The following is a 28000-nucleotide window of genomic DNA, read 5'->3' on the forward strand; positions in this document are numbered from 1 at the left end:
CCCGCCCTGCTTCTTCCACAAGAGGGCAGATTTCCCTGAGACTCCGGAAGTTCTGCCCTTCGACGCTTCCCACTCCTGGCACATCCTCAGTCAAGATGGCGATGTCGTTAGCTGTACGTTCCTTACTGCTGCCGAGGCCGCGGCGTCTCTGGGCTTTATCCAACAAGTTCCTGCCCCAGAGGGTGAGTTACACGTGCAGTGCAGGCCTTTCGGTCGCAGTCGCAAACTAGGAGGGTCGGAATCAGTGGGAAGGGGAAGGATAGACTCTTGATTCTCAGTCGGGGACCGGAAAGCTACCTTGGACTGAGGAGGCGAAGTTGGCTCCCCTAGGGGACCTAGTATGACTGAGCCGCGCTGACGCGAGCCCGGAAACTACAATTCCCATCGGGCTTTGCGGGACCCCTGGTCCTTAACGAGCTCCTCATTGGATAGCTTGCAGGCGGAAGTTTAGTGTCGTAGGAATCCCATCAACCTGGACTTCTAGAGTTGGAAAAGGATATTAGTGGTCTCGTAGACTAGAGGCTGTGGAGGCCTAGGGAAATTAAGTAATGTGCTTTATTTCACTAGGATAGTAAATATCCCTTCTTCCTGTCAAACCCAGCCCCTTATGATTTCAGATACAGAACTATATCTTGTGAGTGCCTAACACTGGTAACGTCTTGAATCAAAAATGTATTTTTCAGGGCAGCTGGGTAACTCAGTGACTAGAACACCAGGCCTAGAGCAGAACGTCCTGGGTTCAAATATGGCCCCAGACACTTTTAGCTTTATGACCCTGGGCAAATCACTTAACCCCACTTGCCTAGCTCCTACTGCACTTCTACCTTGGAACTTATTCTAAGGGAGAAGGGAAGAGTATTCAGGAGTTAGGAACTGTGGATAATGGACTCTTAATCACTCTATTTATTAATGTGGTTAAAGGTTTCCATTTCTATAGAATTAAAGAATCCCAGAGTTGTAAGGGACCTCAAAGGCGGTCTCACCCTACTGTATTCTGAAAAAGAGTCCTCTGCCACATTTCCAGCAAATGATTATCCAGTATTTGATTGAAACATGTCCATGATGATGATGATAGCTAGCATTTTTACAGCACCATACATTTTACAAAGCACTTTACCAATATTATTCAATTCTCACCACAACCCTAGATCATAGGTAATACTATTGGACTCATTTTTCAGATCAGGAAACTAAGGCTGTCAGATAGTTAAGTGACTTGCCCAGGGTCAAACAGCTAAGTGAGTATCTGAGGCCTAATTTAAACTAAAGTATTCATGGTCCTTAAATTCAGTGCTTTTTCTCTACTCTTGTTACCCAGGATTCTTATTGCATGAGCCCCTTTTTCCTAAGGTAATCTCTTTGGGGGCAGTTGTAATAATTAGGAAATCTAGACTACAACATTTAGCTTATAACAGCTTTCCTGTAATTGTCATTGTATATAGTTATTCTATCTGGACCCAGTGCATAGCAAGTTTAATCCCTGTTCTACATGATAACTTTTTAAGCACCTGAAAATATCTATCTTGTCCTTACTAAATCTTCAAGCTAAGCAACCCTAGTTCTCACTGATCTTTGCCAGATAGTGACTGCGCATGTATATACAAGTATATATGTATACATATAATACAAATATGTATAAGTATATATAGTGTGACTACTCAGGTATGTGTGGGACTACATATACGTATGAGTGTGTGTGTGTCAGTCACACACAGTAAATACAAGGTAATGGGAATGAGGGAAGGAAGTATTAGTAGCTGGGAAGATCCAGAAGGACTCTTGCATTGATTCAGAGTTACTGTTGAAGAATGAACAGTGAGTTTGGTCAGAGGACCCGAGTTTGAATTCTAGCACTCTGATGCTTGCTACCTCTATGACCTCACTCTAGGCCTCAGTTTGCTGACATCTGTAAAATGAAGAGTTAGACTAGATAACCTCTAAGATTCCTTCCAGCTCAAATTTGTGATTTAATGTTGAACAGTAAAGGACCAAGGCACAACTTTGTCACTGTCAAAGCTATTCACTTTGGAGATTGCAGTAAAGTTGAATTGAGTCAGCTACTTTGACAATTTGGCATTGGCTTATTGGTGACTACTCTTTAGGTGTAGGTTATTTATCAGTCATTTCCATCTAACCAATATATCTCCATCTTGTCAAAAAAGATCATGATAATGAAAAACGAACTAGATTTGAAATTAAACATCCTGAGTTTGAATCCCATCTGTTTGATCTTGGGTAAGTCACTCTGCCTTAGTCTAGTTTTTTCACATGTAAAATTAATGAGTTAGTTTAGATCAGAGGTCTCAAATTGCTGATCCCCATCTCTAACCAGTGCTACCTGGCTGTCCCTAAATTCTTTATTAAAATACATGACCTTGACATTTTTGTCTTCTACCACAACCTTGTCAAAAAAAAAGGAAATGGTTTTATTTTGACATAACCTGATCTTGCTGGGGTCATGCTGACTTTTATGCTTGTATGTATGTTTTATAAAATTTTGCAGGTCAGTGTCCCAAACACTAGAGTTTTAAACTCTTCCCTCTTTCATCTCTTGAAAATCAGGACAATAATTACCTTACTTTGATCTTGAATACCCCGCCTATTGGCCATAATTTTTTCAAAAAATTGCCACTAGAATGACTCTTAGTTTTTTCAGTACCTTAAGATACATTTCATTGTGGTTTTCTGACTCAGCTTCTTTGAGAACAGATAAGTGATGTGTTTTTTATTTTTGTTCTTTTTATTGCTCCCTTTGGTTTTCAGCAGCTTATTAACCATCTTTGTTCTAGTCTTCCCCATCCAACGACAATGTATCTTGCAAGAGAAAACAATAATAAAGGTTCTCATTACTCTCATATCAGAAGTATTGTCTTATCCTTTGTTTGGTCATCCTCTTGACCCTAATTTACAAACATTAGCATTCATAGTCTCAGGTTGATCTTGGGCTTAATACTTCTGATATTCTTATAAAACTGTACCATTTTTTATTCTTCTTAAGTTACTTGCCCTTCTATCTTCTTTGGGGTTTTTAAAAATTTAAGTTGGGTGGGAAGTTTCCTTTTTCTTCATATAATGTGGATCTCACCCTTTCTCCAAATCCCTTGAAATGCAGTCTCCCCAAATATATGTATGTACGCCTAAATATTCTGCTTTCCTCTCGTTTTTTTATAGCTTCTATGTATAAATAGGCATTTGCTGTCTTTTCTACTTTAATAAGCAGTTCTTTCAGAGTCAGAAAGGTTAAAAGTAGTAGTTTCACTTGAGGCTTTTTCTGCCTTTTGGAAGACGAAGTTATTGTTAAATCATAAATTTATCTGCTGTTCTGCTTTTGGCAGAGAGAAGTCCTGCAGATGTCTCTAGGTTGGTGAAATCCTTCATCACTAGAATATCATGATTCATATTTGGTTTTTGGTTGTTTCCCAAACTTATCTAATTCTTCCTGTCAAGGTAGTCTGTTATTTTTTTCTTTCTTTCTTTTTTTTTTAAACCTTTACTTTACATCTTAGAATCAATACTAAGTATTGGTTCCAAGGCAGAAGAGGGGTAAGGGCTAGGAAATGGAGGTTAAGTGACTTGCCCAGGGTCACACAGCTAGGAAGTGTCTGAGGCCAGATTTGAACCTAGGACCTCTCATCTCTAGGCCTGGCTCTCAATCCACTGAGCCACCAAGCTGCCCCCTGTAATTTTTTTCAATGCAATATTTTTTTTCCAACAGTCTTTGCATAGCTATTCACCATGTTTCCTCTCTTTTCCTTCCTCCCTTTCCTCAAATGAGTATTTTTCCAATTTACAGTGCTATGCTACCACTTCTTTAATCTATTCTTTTCCTTTTAAATAAAACCATTTCATAAGTTAGTAATGAGTCCTGTTAGGATCACAGAGATCTCCATTTTATCCTCTCTGTTTCATCCATACTTTATTTGTTTATAGATATCTAAGAGGATTTTATTGTTAGTTCTTTTCTTGGCTACCATCTCAAGAATTGGTTTTTACCTTGGTTATCTTCTTTCTACATTATGCTATTTTCTGTGGTGCTAGGTTAGATTATTTGGAACTTTTCTCTTTTCACTCTCTTCTTAATTATTGATTTGTATAATTCCAGGAAAATGTATTTTTAACAGCCTTTTTAAAGCCCTTTTACCAGCTTCCTCCATTGTGAAGAGCCAATCAGTATTTCATTGGATGATGCTTGTATTTTAAGACTTGGTTGAAAAGCCTAATCATGTATATCTTATTAACAAATTCTCACTTTCTGAATCCTTTCCTACATTCTGCAGTAGAGACAAAAAACATTACGTGTGCCCCTGATATTATTAGATTTTTCTAGGATTTCATAATCCTTAGTAATGTTCCTTAAGTTCTCCTTGGTGTTTCATTTGTTCCAATGAGAGTGACTCAATACAGAAACTGAAAAGACTGCAGACCTTTGTTTGTCATGTCAGTCTGACTCCTGACCACCCTAGTAGCCCTCACATCAGGGTCACTAACCACCATTATTTGTGTTTTCCTTCTTTTGATTAATTTCTGGATAATCTCTCAACTGATGGTACCTATATGTTCATGTCTGTTTTCTGGTTCTTATTTTCTACTTTTTTGTCAGCCTCCATATACCTACACTGAAATTCCCCTCTACCCTGTTACATCTTATATCTTTATTTTTACCTTCTGTTCTTGCTAGGAATGCCACAGTTTTCTCATCTTCAAAACATAGTGGTTGAATTATATGACCTCCAAGGTCTTTTTGAGCTCCAAATCTATGATCTTACATTTTATTTTTTCCAAACTGGAGAGAAGAGATTACATTTTGACCCTTTTATCTTCACTGATAGAGATCAACTTATTACTTACGTTATACACAAACATAGCACTCTCCTGACAGACCACTTTATAGTTTTTCTTTATTCTTCATATTTGCTCAAAGTTCTGATGTCTCGTTCCTATAACCAACTTGACTAGTTTAATCCTTCTGACTGACTCCCAGTTTGCCAAACCTCTTTCTTTTGGCAAGAAAGGTAGGGGGAAAATAAGAATTTAACTGAGTAAAGTTACTTTATTATCTATGATCTCTTACCCAGGAACATTTTTGCTCTGCAGTCTTTAATTGGCAATTAGCACAGTCTTACCAATAGTCTAAAAACTGAAATCCATTTATATCCACTTTGTCTCTTTATTGACTGAGTTCTAGATATCTGCTTATGTCTCCTGTCTTATATTTCAAATTCTATAATAACTTTAATGTCTGATATTTAGATAGTAGTTAGCAGTCCAAGGTACTTTGAATCCATAATCTTATTTGAGCTTGACAACAGCATTGTGAGACAGTGACATTGTGATTTACCCAAGGTAATTTTTAAAAAAATTCAGGAAATTCAGTGTGTCCCAACCATACTCTTGACCTCCAATCTTTCTTTTCCAGCTATCTTTCAGATATCTCAAACTGGATATTCAGTAGATGTCTTAAATTCAACATGTCCAAAACTTGAATTCATTACCTTTTCCCTTAAACTCTTAATATTGTGGAGGGCATCACCAGCTTCCTGGTCCCTCAGACTCAGAACCCAGGAGTTATTCTTGACTCCTCACTGTCTTTTACCCTGTCCCACCTGTTGCCAAGGCCTGACAATTTTGCCTGTGCAAAATTGCCTGTGCATCTCTTAGATGCATCCCTTTCTTTTTCTGTACTGCTGCTGCCTTTGTGCATTGCCTCATACTTAATTGCAGTAGTCTGCTGATGGATCTGCCACAAGTCTTCCCAGTTCAGTCCATCCTCCCCATTCAGCCACCAAAATGATTTTCTTCAGCATGAGTCCATGCCACCCTCCTACTCAGTAAACATCAATGACTGACTATGGTCTCCCAGGATCACATTACAAAATACTGTTTTGTTTTAACATTTACAACTCTTTATAACCTACTCCCCCCCTCGTACTTTTTCCAATCTTTTAATATCTTACTCTCTACCATGCATTCTTTGATTCAGTGACATTGGTCTCCTCACCATTCTTTAAACCAGTTACTTGTAGAAAATTAATATTGTTTGAAGATATTTTTGTGAAACGTCTCTTTAGCTCCCTCCTAAGAACAGCTTGATTCAAAGACTGAAGTAGTTTCTCCCCCAGAATTGGGTACTTTCTTATTTTTATTTAGATCTCACAAAGATAAAATGATAAAGGGAAGGGCTGGCCAGCCATGTTGAACCCCCTGACCCATTTGAAAGATTAGGGAAGTCAGTAAGCTCTGCAGCCATGTTGGATTGATGCAGCCACATGGCAGGGAGAAAAGGGCATATTGGCATCTTTTTGGATAAAGATCCACCTCTTTCTGTGATGAAATAATGAGGGAGGATTTGAATTCCCTAAGTCCATTTCCTCAGTAGCTATTTACCAGTAAGAGAAGTGTTGGGATGTCTAGGGGAGAGACTTGAGATATATATTTCATTTATATCGTACAAGATACATATATATATGAGAGATGTGCAAGAAGAATTCACTCTCTTGGGCAATCGTTTGGATTGTGGAGGGAATCAGCTGACCAGTTTAGGATGTCTTGAGTGGTCAATTAAGTTATTTTAAAATTTAGAAATACTGCCTCTCAAGAATTTCAGTCATTACCCATTCTATTTTTTTCCCCTCCGGACATTTTCTCTGGCTGTTCCCCATGCCTGGAATGTTCTCTACTATCTCCTATCTCTTGGCCTTCATAGCTTCCTTTAAGTCCTATCTAAAATCTCATCTTCTACAGGAAGCTTTTCCCACCCACCCCTTAATTCTAGTAGTGACTTCTCTTATTTATGTGTATATATAGAAAAAAAAAATATATATATATATGTATGTGTATCTTGTTTATACATATTTGTTTTTTTCCCTCACTAAATTGGGATTTTCTTGAGAGTGTGACAAGGAAATCACGTTAAAAGACTGATTATATATTAATTTAAGGTCGCCAAGGAATTCAGCTATGTAATTCCTAAATGAAAACTCAAGTCAGCAGTCAACCTTTTATGGAGTTTTTAATTACAAACAGGAGGAAGAAAGGTATGAGAGAGAGAGAGAGAGAGAGAGAGAGAGAGAGAGAGAGAGAGAGAGAGAGAGAGAGAGAGAGAAGAAAAGGGGAGAGAAGGAAATAGGGCTTAAATACCCCCTCTGTTTAGGCTGGGCCAAAAGGCCCAAGCCCTTAGATAGCTGAGGCAAAGAAAAGAGATCAGTCCCTATCACTCACATGACCAAAATGGAGAAACAGTCTCAGGGGCCTCCACCTCCAGCCTCCTTCAGAGCAAAACTTCTCAGAGCACCACCTCTCAGAGCAAAACCTCTCGAACCCCTCAGTCCTCAGACCCCGCTATCTTTAAGGAAACCATCTAAGTTCCCTCCCCTCAGTTCTCACATCTACCAATCACTGTCCATGTCTTCCCTGTGCCAATGGTGGCTCTAGCTTAACCCAGGACCACCCAGAGGTCTGCCCCTTTGCACATGTCTGTTGAAGGTCATATTCTCAAATAATTAAATCTTGATCCTTGCTGCAGCCCTTCCTAAATCCTTTTACTCTGAGTAGGGTGGAGATTGTAGTTTCAAGACCTGGTTCTGTCATTCCAAGTATCTCTATTGTATCAATTCTAAAATCAATCATGACTCAAAGAACTTCCTGTTCTATGCTTAAGCATAGGTCAAAGCCCTTTCCATTGTTCAGCAAAAGGTTTCTGTCCTAAAGCAGTCCCAAGTAGGGAGGAGAAGGATCCTCTCATGCCAAGGGGGTTCACATTCCAATAGAGTTCTTACTATCAGTAGGAAATTTTTTCCAAGTATGAAACTTTCCAATGGTGAAATTTCCAACATTCACAAGTCTAAGAAATTTCAAGGTTTACAAGAGAGACCTTTTTTGGTGTATCTTTTTGTAAACCCCAGTACTTAGCATATTGCTTTAGCTCTGGCACCCACATATGATTGTTTGATTGATTAAAATGTGAATGAAATGATGTTTGCTGATTCCAAATCCAAGTTATTTTCATTACATTGTGCTAAATAAAAACTTTAAAAATTTGAGATTCAAGTAGCAAACTCTAATTTATCTGTACTTATTTTGTTGTAGATAAGAGTACAGGAGGAAAGGCAACAATATCACATATATTATTAAAGGCAATCAGAAGGGCTCTATCAACCATTTCTTAAAGAGACTTTAAAAAGTATTCCTTATGAAAGAAAGATCCACCACTTTGAATGCCTTCTTACTAACTTACCTTACAGTTTTTCTTTGACAACCTTTTGATGTAGATAATGCCAATAGTATCCCCATTTGTAGATGAGTAAACTCAACTTCAGTTTCCCCAAACCCCCAAATAATTTGTATGCAGTTACACAGTTAATGTCAAAACTGAGATTTACATTCAGGTTTCTTTACTCCAGTCAGAATTCTTTCCACTACACTATTCCAGGAAAGAGAAAATCCTAAGAGATATAAAAAAATTCTAAGATCTACAGATATTTCACTTTTTGTAACTGAAAGTTGGCTATAGAAAAAGACTAATGTTAATATAAAATTACAATATTTGTTGTTACATTGTATGACAGAGGCCATTCTGTCACAATTGTTTTTGTTTTTTACAGCCCATAAATTTTGGTGTGAACAGATTAAGAAGCACACAAACAGCTGCACAAGTAGTTTTAAATGTTCCTGAGACAAGAGTAACAACTTTGGAAAATGGACTCAGGGTAGCCTCTGAAGACTCTGGGCTCTCAACATGCACAGTAGGTATTTTTGAGGGGAGCGTTCGTTTGAATGGGACAATAACTGACTTTAAATCTATTGATCTTCAGGACTTAGATCCTTTGCTTGATAGATTCCTAGCAGCAATGTCTCTGGGGTCCAATGATGGCCATGTACCTAGAGTATGAGAAGTTACTAGACACCCTTTCCAGTGTCTCCTTTGGACTCTTTGTTATGGTAGCAAGTATAATTTTGTAGTGCCTTGATGGCCCCAAATCTTAAATTCTGTTCAGTACTATAAATGGATTATTAATTTGCTATAGCAATGCATGACTTTGTATTAATATTGGATGTGATATTTCAGGAAGAAGGGGTGAGGTCATAAACCAAAGTGGATGGTGTTTTGTTAATTTTTCTTTTTAACAAGGTTGGGCTTTGGATTGATGCTGGAAGTCGATATGAAAATGAGAAGAATAATGGAACAGCTCACTTTTTGGAACATATGGCTTTCAAGGCAAGTTGTCAGATTGGTTTAAATGTATTTCATTTATGAGATGACAAATACTAAGTCATTTACTCAATAGTAATAATGATTACTTATATTGTAGAGGAACATATATTATTAATTTTTACTGTACAGTCTTCCATTGTCTTTGATGATCTTCATTGGCAACCTTAAAACACTGGTGATTCTTAAATTTAAAGTAAAAAATGTTTTTTTGTGATCTAAGGATAATCTGAATGGGCATCTCTCAGAAGGAAGGAAGGGGAGGAAAGAAAAGAAGGAAGGAAGAATTAACTTATTAAGCATCTGCCATGTGTCAGGCACTGTGCTAAGCTCTTTGCAAATATTATGTCCTCACAGCAACCCTGGGAAGTGCTATTATGATCACCAAATTAATTTAAGAAACTGAAGCAACAGAGGTTAAGTGACTTGCTTAGACTAGTAAGTCTCTGAGACAGGATTTAAGTTCAGGTCTTCTGTTGCACTACCTAGGCCCTTCTAAAGCCTGTTGTACTTTTCCCTTAAGAGCAGTCAAAGTAGTTTATCCTCACTTTGTATTCTTTCTTGTCTTTTTATATGATCTTTAGAGGACCTCTCTTATGTACCCACTATGTATAGTTTATAGTATTTGTATGTTATCTCATCCTCCTCGATTTAAGCTCCATAAGCCAGGAAATCTAAACTTTGTGGCTTACCTGTGGCCTTGGCACAGTGCTTTGAGCATAATAGGCACTTAAAAATAAAAATGTTTATGGAGGTACCACTTTCACAACCATCAGAATAGTTCAGTTGACAAAAAAGAGAAATGACAAATGCTGAAATGGCTGGGGAAAAAGAGATAGTCAATATACTGTTGGTGCAACTGTGGACTGGTCCAACCACTCTGGAAAGCAGTTTGGAACTCTGTTCCAAAAGCTATTAAACTAAGCATACTGTGAGATTTAAAATGGTTGATGTCTTAAACTGTAGTGATTAAAATAGTGGAAGATATAAATTGTGATAGATATAAGAGAGAGTGAGTAAATTTGACCGCTGAAATATGTTTTCTACAGTGTCTTGTTTTTAAATCAATTATAAGGTGGTCACCAGGGAAATATTCCCAATTATTCAAATACCCAAGTCAATTGGGTTTTATAGAGATTTTAATTAACAATACAATGAGTAATCAAAGAAAGAGAGAGAGAGTAAGAAAGGAATAAGTATGAAGGGCCTCAAGCCAATATGGCCTAGACCTGAGTCTTAAAAGAGAAATCAGTCAGTTTTTTTAACACTCACCACAAGGTCTGACTAAACAAGGAGTCTTCCAGCCAGAGATCGTTTCAAAGGGCCTCTCTCAAGAGCCTCCAGAGCTCCTACCCCAGGGGGACAGAGCCCCTCAGAGGAGCTCCTCAAGGAGCTCTCCTTCAGAATGAGAATCAGAAATCCAGATCCTTCTTCAAAAGGATATATCCCTCCAAAAGGATTCTGCTTTTTCTTATATAGGGGTTTTTCTCCCATGTCACCTCCCCTAAGTCCCTACATCTACCAATCACTGTAGATGTTTTCCAAAAGACAGCCCATTTTGAATTCACAGCTGAGTAGATTAATCTCTTTAGTAAGAGAGAAAAAAAATGCTGCGGTGTCGACTAATTTCATTAAGAGAAAACCTCTGAGTAAGTTTTCACCTTTTAGGTCTAAGTAGTTTACAAGTTGCCCCACCTTTATAGGCACTTAGCATCCCATTGTATCTATTCTAAAACAGTCATGACTCAAAGAACTTCCTGTCCCTTCCATAAGCATGGATCAAAGTACTTTCATTGTTTAGCAAACAGTTTTCTGTCCTAAAGCAGTCTTAAGTAGGGTGGAGCAGGGACACTCCCATAGCTAGGAGCCCCCACACTCAAGTACAGTTCTCACCATCTGCTAGGGGATTTTTTTTAAGTAGAAGATTCCCCAATGGGGGAAACCCCTAACATTCATAAGTCTGAGAAATTTTGAGGTTTACAATACTGTTACTTGATCTTTCCCTGAAAGAGATAAAAGAAAGGAGCAGGTGATGTATGTCAGAAATATTTGTAGCAGGTCTTTTTGTTGGGGCAGAAAATTGGAAATTGAGTAATGTCCATCAGTTGGGGAATGGTTGAATTAATTATGGTATACGAGTGTGATAGAATGATGAAGGGAATGGTTTCAGAAAAATCTGGGGTGACTAGTGCGAACTGATGCAAAGTGAAATAAGCAGAACTAGGAGAACAATTTACACAGTAATAGTGATATTATAAGGGGATATCAACTTTGAGAGATTTAGTTGTGCTGATCAACGTAATGACTAACCACAGTCCCAAAGGACTTTTAATATAATTCAGAGTGCAGATTTTTTTATTGGACATAGCTAAGTTGGGGATTTGTTTTGTATAACTAAGCTTATTTGTAATGATTTTTGTTTGTTTTACCTTCTTGGGTGATTGAGGGAGAGGAAGGAGGGAAGGTGGGAATTGGAATTGAAAATACAATTTAATTTTTAAAAAATATTGTTTTTGTTAAATTGAGATCTGTTCAGTGGACTTAACCAACTGTCTGTCTACTTAATTCCTCTTTTTGTTTCAGGGCACCAAAAAAAGATCACAGTTAGATCTGGAGCTTGAGATTGAGAACATGGGTGCTCACCTCAATGCCTACACATCCAGAGAGCAAACAGTATATTATGCCAAGGCCTTCTCAAAAGATTTGCCAAGAGGTATTTATTTTTTGTATTTACAAAATTCTAGAAAGATTTCTTGAAAGATATTTTATTTCTTTTGAGGTTTATATTACTTTCCATTTATACTTTCTTGTGAGGGCTTTATAAGAATAGAAGTGTAGCATTGGAATAGATCTTAGTACACTTCTAATCCAACCTCCTGTGTGAATGTCTCCAGTTATGAATAACTCACTACTTTATAAGACAACTAATTTCATTCTTGGATAACTTGATTATTCAAAACTTTTATATATTTAGCTGAAATCCACCTCCTTTTATTTTATTTTTTTATTTTTAATATTAAAAAAACCTTTACCTTCTGCCTTGAAACTAATGCAGAAGAGTGGTAATGGCTAGGTAATGAGGGTTAAGTGACTTGCCCAGGGTCACACAGCTGGGAAGTGTCTGAGGCCAGATTTGAACCTAGGACCTCTAGACCTGGCTCTCAATCCACTGAGCTACTGAGCTACCCCCTGAAATCCACATCCTTGTAATCTCAACCCATTGATTCTATTTATTGCATCTCAGCAGAATAAGTCTTATTGTCCCTTTTCTTTAAGACAACTTTTAGAATATTTCAACACATTTTAAGTCTGATCTTCAATGTAAATATACTCAGCCTTTTCAATTTATTTTTATATCGGACAGTTTTGAATCCCATCATGATAGTAGTCTCTCACTTTTGGATGCCTTGTTGCCAAAGGTGCCTTCTAAAATGTGGTGTCCAGAGTTAACACAATATTTATTCCACATATATTCTGACTAGGACAAAGTGACACCTCTACTTCCTTATTTTATATATTATATTTTGTCACTTGAGACAGAATTAGTTTTTTGGCTCCCATTTCTCACAATTGAGTTATATTTAGTGTGCAGTCAACTAAAATCACATTCTTTTTCATATGAATTTCAGTCTAGTGTTTCCCCTACCTGTAAGATTAATAGAATGGACTTCCCAGCTGTAAGATTGAATTACAAAAGCTAATTATTGATCTGCATTGATAGAGGGAGTTCTCAGCTTACTTTTCATTACTAATGAAGCCATAAATCTAGACAAAAAAAAAGAAACATTTGTTAAATAATGAATCCTTTCTCCATTTTTTATTTCTATAAACAATAGTCTTTTGTTTACATTCTATTAGGTGCCTGGGGTATCTTGTACTTCACTCATCTATTTTTCTTTTCTACCAAGCACTAGGTAGTTTTGGTGCCATTTAAAAATTTTTGTTTTTCAATCAGTCTTATTTCAACTGATATAGAAAATTCTAGTAAAGAATCTCATTCTACCAAAGTATATTGGCATATAACTTATAGTCTTACAAAGTGGCCTAAGGGACTAAAAGGTTAAGTAACTTTATTTGCATTACATAGCCAGTATATTTTACAGACAAACTTTGAATTCAGGTTTTCCTGATTCTAAAGACAATTTTCAAATAGGCCATGATCTATTAAAATGAAAATTATAATCCCTGAATTTTTCCATTGATTTTTATTTTAATAGCTGTAGAAATTCTTGCTGATATAATACAAAATAGTACATTGGGAGAAGCTGAAATTGAACGTGAACGAGGTGTTATTCTCCGAGAGATGCAGGAAATTGAAACCAATTTGCAAGAAGTTGTTTTTGATCATCTTCATGCTACCGCCTATCAAAAAACTGCTCTTGGGCGAACAATATTAGGACCAACAGAAAATATCAAGTGAGTTGTATTCTTTACTTCTAAGTATTTTGTGATACTAGAAAATAATTTGGCATATCGTCAGCCATGGACTACTTGAAAGAGAGCCTTATTTCTTCTATGCTTGAAAGTGTGAACCTAGAGATTCTAGATTTCATGGTTTAATCATGTAAACATGCAAATATAACTATATGTTAGTTTGTTGCTCTTAACCTTGCATAACTCCATGACTCCCTAATAAATGTTTTTTGAATTGGCACTTAAGTTTACTAGCTCTTGAAATTTGGATGAATCATTTATTGGGCAGGATTTCATTTTGAGTCAAAGCTACTCTGGTATAGATGAGATATACAGATGCCTCTTTCTTTTTCTTATGAAGTATGCTAGTTGAAATGCTTCTTTCTATATATATGGCATATGTTATTAAAGGACACTTTCATATTCATGGGCATATTTGTAGTCAAGGGTATTCAAATTTTCTTATTTTTGCTTTTAACCATCTTTATTTTTCCATTTTCAGATCTATAAATCGTAAAGACTTAGTGGAATATATAACAACACATTATAAGGGTCCAAGGATTGTGCTTGCTGCTGCAGGAGGTAAGTAAACAGAAATGAAAAGTATTTGTTATGTTTTATGTCCATTCTATTAGGGTTCTTTTCTTTAGTTTAAAGGTTGGGAGGTGTCCCTGTGTAGGTGCTCACTTAATAGGTAGTTAACTTAAGTCTATAAAAAGCTAAGATAGAGGGAAGAGTAAAAGAACAATATATTTCATTGATTTTGAAAGATATACATTTTTTTGTGTCTTATGTATAAGCTTCAGTTATAGAACAAATTATGAACTATTTCCAGGTTGTAAAGTTAAGAACTAGAGATATTTTGGGATACATTTTTCCGTGAAGGATAGTTTAATTTCTGGAGACTAAGTTTGTTTCTCTAACAAATGTTTATTGAGCTTTAGCTTTTGACCTCTTTTGAATGAACACTGACTACATTTACACTAAGTCTGCTCTCAACAAGATGTGGAACTGGTCAGTGTATTGTGGGGAGTAGGTAAGTAGAAAGTACTTGAAGTTTCCATTGGAAATGAAGGCAATGGAATGCTAGGACATGACAGTAAAGCTCCTTGAAGTTTGGTGCCATTTGTTTGGCAGTCTAGTGACAGGAAACACTGAATCATTGGAGGGCAAAAGGCTCTGAGTTATACCTTTCCTCATGCTTGTTTTAAGTTAACCACCAAGATACTTTGCCTCTCCTTTTGCAGTTTTTTCTGTTCGTTCTAGATTGACTGAAGGGTTATAAGTGTCTCGGTTCATTTTTGTGTTCCTGGTGCTTATTATATAATCTTGCATATACTTTAGTATCTCAAAAGATTGGTGATTTCAATGGAAAAGAGTCTTGGTTCAGTTCAACAACCTACTACATTCAAGGCCCTGTGCAAGGCTACAAAAGATACAAGTACAAAAACAAAATGCCTGTCAGTCAGTCAACATTTTTTGAGTGTCTTCTATATGCTAGGTACTGTGTTAAGCTCTGGGTATATAAATATGAGAAAGAAAAACAGTCCCTCCCTTCAAGGTGTTAATAATTTAATGGTGGAAGATAACATACAAAAGGAAAGTGAAAAGGGAGGGAGGAATAGAAGGGGGTGTGATGGAGGAGTGCAAACTTGTGGGAAATAAAGATATAGTTGACCTGGGTGCCCTCCTTCTATGGAGGTTCTGACCTCAATTAATGGGGGTGGGGGTGGGAATGGAGGGGATGAGATGTACATAAACAGTAAGTACTAGGCAATTTGAAGAGGGAAAGAGCACTAATTACTGAAGGATCTGAAGACTTAGTACCTAAATTGAATCTTGAAAGAAGATAAGAATTTTGGCATGCAGGTATTCTTTTCTGGTATTAGTGTAAAGGCAGGAAATTGGATGCCAAATTCTAGGAACAGCTGTTTATCTAGTTTGGTTGAAAGGCAAAGTTAATAAAGAGGAGTAATACTTTTAAAAGGCTGAAAAGGTTAGAGTTAGTTTGTGGAAAGCCTTAATGCTAGATTGAAGAATTTGCATTTAGTTATATGACTATAAACATACAGAGATATTTTGTTTTCATTTTAGGAGTGTCTCACGATGAACTGCTTGACTTAGCAAAGTTTCATTTTGGTAATTCTTTGTCACGATGTGAAGGAGAAATACCAGCTTTGCCTGCCTGCAAATTTACAGGAAGTGAGGTAAATTTATAAGAAGTGAAGTAGGGGAAGCCACCTAAAATAGAATCTTGCATTTATTTCCTTGTGATATCAATATGTGCATAAGATACATAGAAAAATAGCTAGCTAACTAAATATGTATGTGTGTATCTTTCTTTTATTTTTAAAAAAATAACCCTTACCTTCTGTCTTTGAATTGATATTAAGTACTGGTTCTAAGACAGGAGAATGGTAAAGGCTAGGCAATTGGGGTTGTTGCCTGGGGTCACACAGCTAGGAAGTGCCTAAAGTCACATTTGAACCCAGCCTGGTGCTCTATCCACTGTGCCACTCAGCTGTTCCTGAATGTTTCTAATAAGAATGGTAAATGGGGGACTTAAGTCCCAAATCTATCCACAGAGTAAGATTGAGCAAGGTAAGTGGCATTTATTAAATGTCTGCTATGTGCCAGGCACTCTTCTAAGTGCTGAGGACACAAACATAAGCAGAAAGACAGTTCCTGATCTCAAGAAACTTAAAATTTAATGGGAGAAAGCACCATGTAAGAGGGAGCCAGAAATGGGGGTGATAGGAGGGAGGAGGAGTGTGAAAGTAGAGCTACATGTGGCAGAGTCAGAAGTATAGCACAGCTCGAGGAGAGGACTGAAAGTTGAAAATTTGACCACCTCAGGCCCTTCCCCAAAACTCACAAGTGGGAGAACAGGATCAGCACAGCAGAGAGACAGCCAGGGTGAGAAAGCCATGGAGGATAATCTGTTCCAGGGTGACACTGCAGATTGGCCATGATATTGAAATCTGGAAAAGACAGAAGCCCAGTCAGGAGGAGATGGCTTGAATGGGATGGAGAGCTTCAAGACAGCCAACAATACTGACTTGTTTGTTGCTTTTAATAATTCACTGCTACCTTGCCTTGCCCATTTGCTTCATTTCTTTTTTTCTGAGGAGAGTTAAATTTTAAGGTCCCAAATACTAATTTTTTCCTATATTGCCATTTACTTTTATGTCAGATTTGCTGACAACTGAACTCAACTCCAGAGTTTGGCCCTTGGTTTGTACCCCTAATAGTAGCAAACAAGTCAGTCTCCATTCCTGATGATAGTGATGGGAACCAGGTTCAGTTAGGGAACATGGAGGAGAGGGGAATCATTTTTCTCTGTCAGCTGTAAGCATTTTTGGACAGGTTAACTGGAGATTAGCATACTTCTCCAGTCTTAGGAGCTTTGCTATCATTTGACTGCCTAAGAGTGAACAAAATTAAATAAAGGTAGGATATATGTATACACAAAAACACGCATACACATATATACACACATAAACACACCTACTCCTTAACTTTCACAGGAATAGCAATTCTAGAAAGTGGTGTAAAAAACAAAAAAACACTAATGTTGATATGTTGAATCTATAGGAAATAGAGGTTAGATTCCTGTGACCCTAAAAAACTGTAATCTTTCACTAGAAATGGCTGAAAATTCACTTTTATGCATCCAACTTTTTATAATAAAACATTAATGTTGATAATATGCACTTTTCCTAGCATAGTAACCATGAAATAACCTATAAAATGCAGGTGGAAAGAGGTAACATGGGAAGGGGAGGTACCAGGATGGGGGTTTGCAGGGGCAGCTGCAATATCAGAAGAGTCCCAAGGTAAAAAATGGAAAGGGGGAGCCTGCCAGCTTTAATCTTCCATAAGCACATGCCTCAGGGTGAGTCTTGGCCCCCAGTCTGAGCTCAGAACTCCTGCCCTATGGAGGCTCTGACCAGCCCAGAAAGATACAAACCTGCTGAAATCATGGAACTTTCTTTCAAAACAATAAAGTTTCTTATAAACCTTTTTCCATATTTGGACTTGCATTTTATATTTTCTTAGCTAGAGCTGTGTTTTCTTATCTTAATCTTAACTAGATTCGTGTGAGGGATGACAAAATGCCTTTGGCACACATTGCCCTTGCTGTTGAAGCAATTGGTTGGTCTCACCCAGACACAATCTCTCTCATGGTGGCAAATACTCTGATTGGCAACTGGGATCGCTCTTTTGGAGGAGGAATGGTGAGTGCTCCTAAAGGCAATTTTCCATTTTAAATAACATTGATTTAAATGACTGTATTCTTCATAGGGTTAGTCCCTTAATTTTTTTGAATAAGCAATACAAATTTTAATACTTAAAAAGTTAAACCTGGAAGCTGTGTGGATTTGTTTGTCACTTATGTTTATTTCTCTCCTTTTAAGTCAGTAATGACTTAAAAGAGTTTGGAGCTGGTATTTCAACTCAGTGGAAAGCACTTTCTGCATAGAAAAGATGATAACTATCAGTTTAAAATAGTAAATTTAAGCTGAACATAAACGTTTATTAAGCACTTACTCTGTACAAGTACAGTGTTAGGGACTAAGAATATATTAAGATAAGACAGAAACAATTCTTGCTTCAAGAAGTTTATATTATAACGTCTATTCTGGAATATAAATTTAAAGCACATTTGAAGAATGAGAGTTTCAAAGATAGTAATTTTATATATTCCTAGCAAAAAGTAAAACAGCATATGTGGTTTTTGACCAGACCTCTTAAGTTCATTAGTGTAAGGGACTCCTGACCTGGAAGTTTCCTCAAACAACACAGAATGGCAATTTGTCATTTATAGTCTTAGAGTTACCTGGAGGCACCGAGAAGTTAAATGTCTCGCCCATCGTTTCATAGCTTTATGTGTCAGACAAGACTTAAAACCAAGTCTTCGTGTCTCCATTGCTGGCCCTCTCTATCTGGCATTTTGCTTTGCGAGACCTAACTACATATTAGAATCCAAATTCTCTTCTGCTTTTATTTGGTTGAGAAATATGATTGAGAGCCTCTAGTCCAATTATACCCAGCTATTCCTTCCACACAAATTCCACTTATATTTTAACTGCCTTTCATTTTTATTTTGTTTGTATCCTGCTCTTTGTTAAAAATTTTCATGGTTAGTTTATAAATTTACCAGTCATTATGCCAATAGAATATAATTTCAGATTGTTGTAGTTCAGTTGTTTCAGGCATGTCCAACTCATCATGACCCCATTTAGGGTTCTCTTGGCAAAGATACTGGAGTGGTTTGCCATTTCCTTCTGCTCATTTTACTGATGAGGAACCTAGGCCAATAGGATAAAGTGACTTGCCCAGCGTTACACAGTAAGTGTCTAAGGCCAAATTTAAATTAAAAAAGATGAGTCTTCTTGACTTTAGTTTCAGCATTCTGTCCCAGTGTGCCACCTAGTGGCCCCTATAATTTCAGATATCCTAGGCTAAAGAGCCAAAGATGATTAAAAATTAAGTTCATAAGGAATGCAATTTTGCAGTGGTTTTGGGAGCAATCATTATAACACAATGACTTAATACTTATAAATTCATTTCAGCAAATCCTGAAGTGCTTACTTTGTGCAAAGCACTGTTAAAAGTTGTGTATACAAAGAACTAAGATGACCCTAGTCTGTAAGGTCTTTAATTACTTTCTTTAACTCTTCTACGGTTCTTGTTGGTCTTATGCCCAGTCTGCATTGTTCTTTGAGACTTTGCTTGTCTTCAAATCTTTGTTTTCTTGAGTTTTTCTGTCACTGTAGTTGGTTTTATAGTCAGGTTTGTCTTTTTTTTTTAATTTGCTCCTTTCTAGCTTACTACTTGAGTATGGATTTTATGTCAGTTTTGGGCTCTGCTCACTTGTGGAGGGGGTGTCTGGCCAAAGTGTCCTGTCTTTTAAGCCCTTTTGCTGCTTTCATTGCTCATTTGGGGTAGGGGTAGGGAGTATCTATAAGTTTTTGGTGTTTCCAAAGATCTGGGGATGGGTCTGTTCACTGTCTTGATCTGCAAATTCATGACTTGGTTGGGCCTGTTGACTTATGTATGGTTGAGTTTCTGTAGACTGCAGCTGTACTTAGCCACAAAACTGGGAGGTTCTGTAGGTTCAGAATGACTGAACTGTTTTCTCTTTTTTGGTTTGGGTCTCTTGCCCGGGTTTATTTCACCATAGACTTATGTGCATGGCTAATGGTTAGAACTGAGTCTCTAATCTGCTTTCTTGGGCTCAGAGCCATATAGCCCTGGCTCTGGAACTTGTTCCTTGTTCCTTGGTAGGACCCCTGCTCCTTGGAAGTTACTTCTCTCCACTGCAAAACTATGACCAGGGGCTGGATAATAGTCACGAGATGCCAGATGGCACTTGTGCCTGCTCCTAATATTATTCCTGGGGTCTCCTGGGATTCTCTTCTTGCCTAAGTACTCATTTTCTTACTTCATCCTTGGGGGAAGGGAAATTCCTTCCTCTCAGGCAACCCTGCAGCTGATTGTCAAAGCTGAACTTCTAGAGACTTACTTTTCCTTTACTTATCTCAAAACTTATTCATCTTCTTAATTTCTGTCCTTTTAAGGAAAACCCATCCTAGAGACTGTTAACTATACCAAGTAAAAGAGAAGAGAGCATCATTTATTGTGGTACCAAATAATTGTTTCTTCCTAAATAGATTCCTTTAGAAATTATTCCTTTCATTCCTTAATCTCTCAGTAAAACAATCCTATCCCCAACCCTTTTGATTGGCAAGAATGGGGGCTAGAATTAGAAGGAGGGGTGATTTGAAGCTCTTCTTAAAGATATTTAGTGAAAGAGATTCCAACACTTCCCCATGGTAACCAGAGTTTAATGGCTTGTTGCTTTCAGGAAGTTCTTTCAGCAGATGTTTGAGTAATATGTAAAGCAACATGATATAATAGAAGGTGTGCTGGATTTAGAGCCACCAAGCCTTGATCAGATTTTGATTGTTTCTTGCTACTTTGTGAACTTGGGCAAGTTACTAAAACTGTTCAGGCCTCAATTCCCTTATCTGTGATGCTAGTGTTAGACTGGATGATCTAAATTTTCTGTCCTTTAAAACATTGTGTTAGGTGCTTTAGGAAGTGCAAAGAACCATAGGATGTGGCCCTTGCCTCATGGGACTCAAGAGTCTGGTAGAAGAGAAAAGACATGTGCATAATTATAATGTAGGGTAGATTGTGAAAGGATAAAAAGTTCAAAATGCTGGTTCCAAGTAGATGAGATTACTTTTGGCTGGTAAGGATTTGGGAAGAAGACTGAACTGGGTCTTCAAGAAAGAATAAGTAGACCTAGGGGAGGGATATTCTTGGCAAATTAAATATCGAAGGCAAAGGAATAGAAGTGGAGAAGTGAAAATAGAGGGTAATCTGAGGAAGAGCCAGGACTTTTGGATAAGAAGTTCTTTGGGCTCAGATTCTACTTTTATTTTTTATTCTGAGCAGTCCTCTGGCTCACTTTAAGAAAGAGGCAGAGCCACAAAATAATAAATAGGTCCTGAAAACATCATCTTTGGCTATAGCTGGAGGAAAAATGGCATTTGTGGAATGGTTCTGAGCTGTAAGTTGATTGTTATACTAGTGCACCTCATACTCTAAACCAAAGATGTTTATTCTTCTTTATGTCATAGATTCCTTTGGCAGGCTGGTGAAGCTATCCTTCCTAGAATAACATTTTCAAATGTATAAATTTAAAACATATAGAATTCCAAAAGAAAACAATTCTATCAAAATACAGTCATCAAAATACTTTAAAAGTTCATGAACCTATGGGAGCAGAAACACAGAAGAAAAACATTTCCTTGATCACATAGTTCAATAGGGATATGATTGGGGATGTAGACTTTAAATGATCACTCTATTATTGCAAGTATTAATAATATGGAAATAGGTCTTGATCAATGACACATGTAAAACCCAGTGGAACTGCTCGTTGGCTATGGGAGGGAGGAGGGGAGGGAAAGAATCATGTAACCATGGAAAAATATTCTAACATAATTAAACATAAATTTTAAAAAATAAAAAAACTTATCAACTGAAAATAAAGTAAAATAAAATAAAAATAAAAGTTCATGAACTTCCTGATCCTAGGTGGCTCTGTTCTAGACTGTAGTAGCATCCAGCAATAAGAAATGGAATATTTCCAATTGGCATGTGGTCTTGGCAGATTGACAATTCCATTTCCTCATCTATAAAATGAGAAAACTTGATTAAATGGTTTCTAAGATCTTTAACTTTGAAGAATGACAGTACTATCAGTGGAAAGAAGGAAGTTAAAAGACCAATTAGAGAGGCAGGAGGAGAGCCCAAAGCATGTGGTGTTATGGAAATGAAAAGATTTCAGAACCAAGTTGTTAGCAGCATCAGAAGCCAAATAGAGGTCAGGTGACAAAGACTCAAAAGCCCCATTCAGTTTAAAGATAAAAGGGTTCATCAGTGACCTTTGAAAGAACAGTTTCAAAAGATGAAAACCAGGTTATTTCCAGGAGTATAGGGATGAGTATTGTGGTTTGTGAGGAAGTGGCAGCACAAAGTACAGAGTATTCTTTCTAGGAGTTTGGCAATGAAGAGGAGAGGATATTAGGTTTGGAGGATATAGGTAGGGTCAAGGAACAGTATTTTAATTCTAACAGAGCTCTTTGTGGCCTTCAGTAATTCTAGAATGTTATTTCTTCCTACAGAATTTGTCTAGCAAGCTTGCCCAGATAGCCTGTCATGGAAATCTATGTCATAGCTTCCAGTCCTTCAACACTTCCTACACAGATACAGGACTGTGGGGACTCTATATGGTTTGTGAACCAGCCACTGTTGCAGACATGATACACTTCGCTCAAAGAGAATGGTGAGAAAATAATACCAGATACATGAGTTTAAATCTTTGGGGTTTATTAGTTAGATTGAAAGTTTTCATTTACCATCTTTCTAACAGTTAAATTTCAACAATTTGTTGAATAAAAATTTGTATTTAGTAGGGAAATCTAAGCCAGATTTTAAGAATTACTCTTTGTTTCTCTAGGCAAAACTTAATTTTTCTTAAAAAGGAGCCAATTTTCAGATAATTAAAAGTAATTTATGCAATCTCTCACTTATCTTGCCAAGTCTGGACTAGTTAAATCTTGGAGAGGTGGCAAGGTGGGGTAGACATTTGGTTAGTAGTCAGTCAAATATGTTTCATTTTTTCTTCACCTCCAGATTTTTCTTTCTGTACTCCTACAATAAAACACCACTTGTTACTTATCTAACCCTCTCAAAGCCTTTTAAAGCACTTCTCAAGATAGCAGTATTAATTTATCTTTAGGAAACTCAAAAAGTTTCTGAATAATGCCTTTGATAAAGTGATCTACATATATTTCAAAATATTATTTCTAAGCTCATGATTTTTGAAATTGGGAAAATGAACCTATTTTTAAAACCAGTTTAAAAAAACCTAGTGAATGATACTTATTGATCTACCATTTTCTGTCAGTAAGAATAACCTTATGACCTGTCAATCATAAGGTTATTATGGCAAAAGTTATTCTTGTGGAAGTCATACTGGCACTTGGTGGTCACTACTTCCTTTTGTACATGTTTACTGACTTTCCCTTTAATGTCATAACCTAGAATTTTGCAAAGAATTGAAGATAAATTAATTGCCCATTAGTTTGCTTCATTCTACTCTTCCCCACCCCACCCCTGCTTTTTTTAAAAACTGGGACAATATTTGATCTTCACAAGTCCTCTACTACTTCTTTCATTTTCTTACATCTTGCAGAGATAACAGTGCTTCAGCAGTGACACTGGCAAGTTTTTTCAGTGTCCCAGGATGTAGTTCATTTGGGCCTAATGAGTTTAATTAAAAAAAAATCTTTACCTTCTGTTTTAGAATCAATACTAAGTATTGATTCCAAGGCAGAAGAACAACCAGGACTAGGCAGTTTGGGGCAAGTTTATGGCTTGCCCAGTCACACAGCTAGGAAGTATCCATGGTCACATTTGATCCCATGACCTCCTGTCCCCACCTGGCTCTTTAACCACAGAGCCACCTAGCTACTCTCCTAATGAGTTAAATTTATGGCAGCCAGCATTCTTACTATCACTACTTGGCTAACAATACACAATTTTTATTTATTTTCCTTGGTAGAGAAAAGAAGCAAAATGATTGTTGCTTGGCCTTCTTTCTAGCTGTACTATTCTGCTCCTTCCATCATTCCTTCCCATCAGCTAAAAAAAATCCTCACCTTTTTGTGTTCTTAGCATTCCTTGCCCCCCACCCCCACCCCCCATCATTGTGAGCCTTTATTCACATGGCTGTTTTTAAGGACCATGCTAGGCCTTTGTCTTTATCCTCCTTTACCCATCCTTTCTTCTAGATTTTGTCATTTTAAAATCTAATATAATCTCTGTACAACCATATCAGCCTTTTGAGATAATCTTTCCTCATCCAAATCAATTCTCTTTGTGTCTTCAGAATTTAAGAACTTCCTATCCCTCCAGGATCGAATTCTTGTGTAGAATCTTACATCATATAATCCTTCCCAGCCTTTCCTTGAAACCTTTCAAATTTGTTTTCTAATGCCAGACTCTACACAGCTTTACTCTCCTGTCTAAAATGGAACAGCCACTTTTCCTAAGCTTACCCTTATTTCTGCTCTAGCAATCATTTTCTCCTTATTGGTGAAAATCAGAAACAGAAGAGTGGCTCCCCTTGTTAGCTCCTCCTTTACACTTTCTGGTGTGAAATTATGATCAGAGCCAGTCATGGAATGAATAGCTACTCTTGATTTTGAGAAGGAAGTACTTCTTAGAAGAGGGAAGGATTTATAATCCAGAAGTCTGTAGAGCAAGCTAACTAGCCTCTCAGGCCTTGTTCTTTTTCCTAGGTCAGGGATTCTTTTTTTTTTCCCAAACCCTTATCTTCTATCTTAAAATTACTACCAAGGCAGAAAAGCAGTAAGGGCTAGGCATTTGGAGTTACGTAACTTGCCCAGCATCACATAGCTGAGAATTTGAAGTCAAATTTGACCTCACAGCCTGACTTCTATCCGTTCTGAAATCTACCCCTTTACATATGTTTATCTAGAATTAGATTACTTTCCAGCTCAGTAGCCTTTCCACTAGAAGAAAACACTTCCTGGTTGCTAGCCAGCCCTCTATGTCCAGCTACTAGGTTTTTTAAATCTATATTTGACAGATGAGGAAACTGAGGCTTTAGAGAGATTAAGTAGCTAGAAGTGAAATTTGAACTCAGGTCTTCCAGACTCCAAGCCTATTGTTCTACCCACTACACCAGTACCTACATACCTGTCACTTCTCCCGAATGCTCTCTACTATGCTTCTAAGATTTCTTCATATGGATATAATAGATGACATACCACTTTAGTGTTTGCAAAGCTCTTTACATTGTCTCATCCTTTTTAAAACATCCTTTTTAAGTAAAGGGACTTGTCATAGGTGGATTTGAATTTGTCTTCTAGTCTCAAATTCATTGCTTTTCACACTATACCTCCAAGTCCTAATATTTAGTGCTGTTGCATCCTCATCACATCAGCTCTGCTTCCTTGTGCCATATTTTGTGTACAGACTTTTGAAAAGTCTTTTAAAATTGCATCTCCAGGCATCTCTGCTGCAATTCTTTTCATTAGATTTGCAAGCCTCTCGGCAGTTTCATTTTTATCAGATTCTTCATTAAATGCACTCCCACCTCTGTCCAGAAGCTTGTTAATTTTAAAGGTCCAGGAATCCAAATCCTCTTTTCCCATTCCAGTTTTAACTTTATGTTCCTTCTCAAATCTGCCTTTCTCCTTCAGAGGGTAGCGGTGATGAAAACACCAAAGGTATTTCTTTCTGAAGTCTTCAGCTTTCTTGCCCCAGACTTCGTATCCTTTAGCAGGGTTTTCATAATTCTTTCTGGAAATAACATTTGTGCTCACATCAATCACCAGAAGTGAGGAATAGACTTCCTGAGGATGGCAAGGTTCTCCGCCCCAAGAAATATATTGGATCCTTCTTTGATTTTTCTTATTTAGAAGTTTATTAAAATGCTTATCTCTAATGACAACTTATTCTTTTGTTAAATGTAATATGAGACACTAACATGATGAAAAGCATTCCATGATGATATAACAAAGATTCTCATTATCTATTATTTATTCACACTGTTTAGGATGCGGCTTTGTACAAGTGTCACTGAAAGTGAAGTTGCCCGAGCTAAGAATCTTCTGAAAACAAACATGCTACTGCAGCTTGATGGTAAGGTTGAAGGCTGGAGTTTCATTTTTATTTGGGGCGTATTTTGGTTTACTACATTTTTATCCTTTATCCTTTAAATAGGTTCAACTCCAATCTGTGAAGATATTGGTCGACAAATGTTATGTTACAATCGGAGAATTCCCATTCCTGAGCTTGAAGCAAGAATTGATGTAAGTTTTTAGATCTAGAATTAAAAATCCATATTCCTAATACAATTTGAAATCTGATATATTGTCTCATTGGTCAGGGTTCCCTTTAGTAAGCAGATTAAGATTTTACACAGATAAGCAATATAACTAGAGTTCAATTTTAAAGCAAGCATTTCTTATTTTTACTCATGGCAAATCCAAATATGTTAAGTCCTATCTGATTTTCTTCCTCTTTAGGCTGTTGATGCCCAGAATATTCGAGATGTGTGCACAAAATACATTTACGATAAACACCCTGCTGTAGCTGCTGTTGGTAAGCCTTCCCTGTTTGTTTTTTGGGGAAGGAGGAGAAGAAAGTAGTATTAAGTTATGCTTTAACTGTTATTTCCTTTTTAATCTTTAGGTCCCATTGAGCAACTACCGGATTATAACAGAATTTGCAGTGGCATGCATTGGCTTCGAGAATAAGAAGATTTTAATCAAAAGACTTTGAAAATGTTATTTGTAAAGCTAGGGAAATTCAGGTTGTCCATCAAAAAAGTATCTGCAACCTAGTAGGAAAATGTGAGGTGGTATTTGTCACTTTTTAAAAAGGTGATTACAAAATAAGCAAACCTTTTGGCTCTTTCAGTTGGAGACTATGGGGTTTTTTGGTAATGGGTAAAAAGTAAGGAAAGTGATCGCCACCAGCTGCTGTTTCTGTTTGAGGAATTATCAGTAAGCTAAAAGCACAAATTCCACACTAGTAGAGTTTATAAGTTTAAGAATGAAAATTTATACAGTATTTGCAGTTTTATTATAAAAACAAACACAACAAAGATTGTCAACTTTAGTCATTTCTTGGTGCGACACGCATTCATCACTTGTTCTTGAGCAGCTTTTTTTGCTTTTACCATTTCAACAAGTTCCTGGAGGAAAAGGAAGAAAGGTTAATGAAAAGGTTGAACTTTAAAGCTGCTTCTGTTTAAGAATATCAAAATCAGAGAAATACTTAATCTAAGAACTTGTCAGGGAGATTTTGTTTACCTTTTTGTGAGGATAGTATGGAATATTGTTTAGATTTTTACATCTATTGTTCACAATCTCCAAAAGGATCATTTGAGTAAATGCAAATAAAAGGATCTGTAGTTAGCAGATTAAGATATAGATTTATAGGTAAAATAAGTTTTACTCTGTAGCATAAACATCTTTTTCTTTTAAAAAATCAAGAAATGTTTATTTAAATGTCTATTGTGATAGTCCCTCTGTGGCTTTAAAGATGACAACTTGAATGGCAATGGCCAATCTTATATTGACAAGCCACTGATAGTCTTTGGCAGGCCATCTAATATGTGAAAGCTTATGCTGTGCTGGCATAGTCTTGGGAAGTCAGGGTTACCTTTTTAACCACAAGGAGACACTGGAAAAGGACTTTTTTTTTAGAGAAATAGTTTCTGGAAGGTAGCACTTTGTGACATAATGTTCTTCCTAATAGTGCAACCTTCCTTATAGTGCAACCATCCCCCAAAGTCTGTTGTGAGTTAATGTTATTTTAATCATAAACGACCTGTCTTTGTAATGACTTTTCATTTTTACAAGACAGATAACAGTTATGTAATTTAACTTGGAATAAAATTTGTCAATTACTGAGTTAATGTATGCATATATATACACAACCTTATATCGTTTCATACAGTCCTTTTTTGATCGGCCAGGCACTGTAGAAGCTATTTTTTCCCATCTCTCAGGTGTATTCACTGGATATGTCTTCAGAGCTTGTTCCAAAAGTTTTTGTTCTTCTGTTGTCCAAGGTATGAAATCTGTACATAGACCTAAAAAAAGTTATTTGCAAAACCTGACAGTATGAGTCCTACTACTATTGACTATTTGATGAAATAGTCAGACTCATAGATTCATCTCCTAGAATAATTTATTTATTAAAAATACTATTTACATTTTTATATGTGCAATTATAAATAAAAACATTTTTGACTTGCTT

At 36.9% G+C, this 28000-nt stretch overlaps 2 protein-coding genes across 6 annotated transcripts in view; one reads left to right on the forward strand and one right to left on the reverse strand.

Annotated features, from left to right (window-relative positions):
- PMPCB (peptidase, mitochondrial processing subunit beta) lies at nt 1-27998 on the forward strand. Its single transcript, XM_007504067.3, has 13 exons — nt 1-182; nt 8601-8741; nt 9128-9214; nt 11792-11921; nt 13426-13624; nt 14124-14203; nt 15716-15828; nt 17716-17859; nt 22324-22484; nt 25788-25873; nt 25955-26043; nt 26260-26335; nt 26426-27998. The coding sequence occupies exons 1-13, from the start codon at nt 96-98 to the stop codon at nt 26488-26490; spliced, it is 1458 nt and encodes a 485-aa protein (XP_007504129.2). The 5' UTR covers nt 1-95; the 3' UTR covers nt 26491-27998.
- The window catches only part of DNAJC2 (DnaJ heat shock protein family (Hsp40) member C2), a 37906-nt gene continuing 36701 nt past the window's right edge, over nt 26796-28000 (reverse strand). For 2 of the 5 annotated variants that reach the window (XM_056799510.1, XM_056799512.1), the window contains exon 16: nt 26796-27833. In XM_056799510.1, the coding sequence (XP_056655488.1) occupies nt 27508-27833 (326 nt within the window). In that variant the 3' untranslated portion in view covers nt 26796-27507. The remainder of the gene's footprint in view (nt 27834-28000) is intronic. The other 3 variants (XM_007504065.3, XM_001364768.4, XM_056799511.1) reach the window with 3 other exon arrangements.

The sequence above is a fragment of the Monodelphis domestica genome, chromosome 5, assembly GCF_027887165.1.
Source record: "Monodelphis domestica isolate mMonDom1 chromosome 5, mMonDom1.pri, whole genome shotgun sequence".
Lineage (NCBI taxonomy): Eukaryota > Metazoa > Chordata > Mammalia > Didelphimorphia > Didelphidae > Monodelphis > Monodelphis domestica.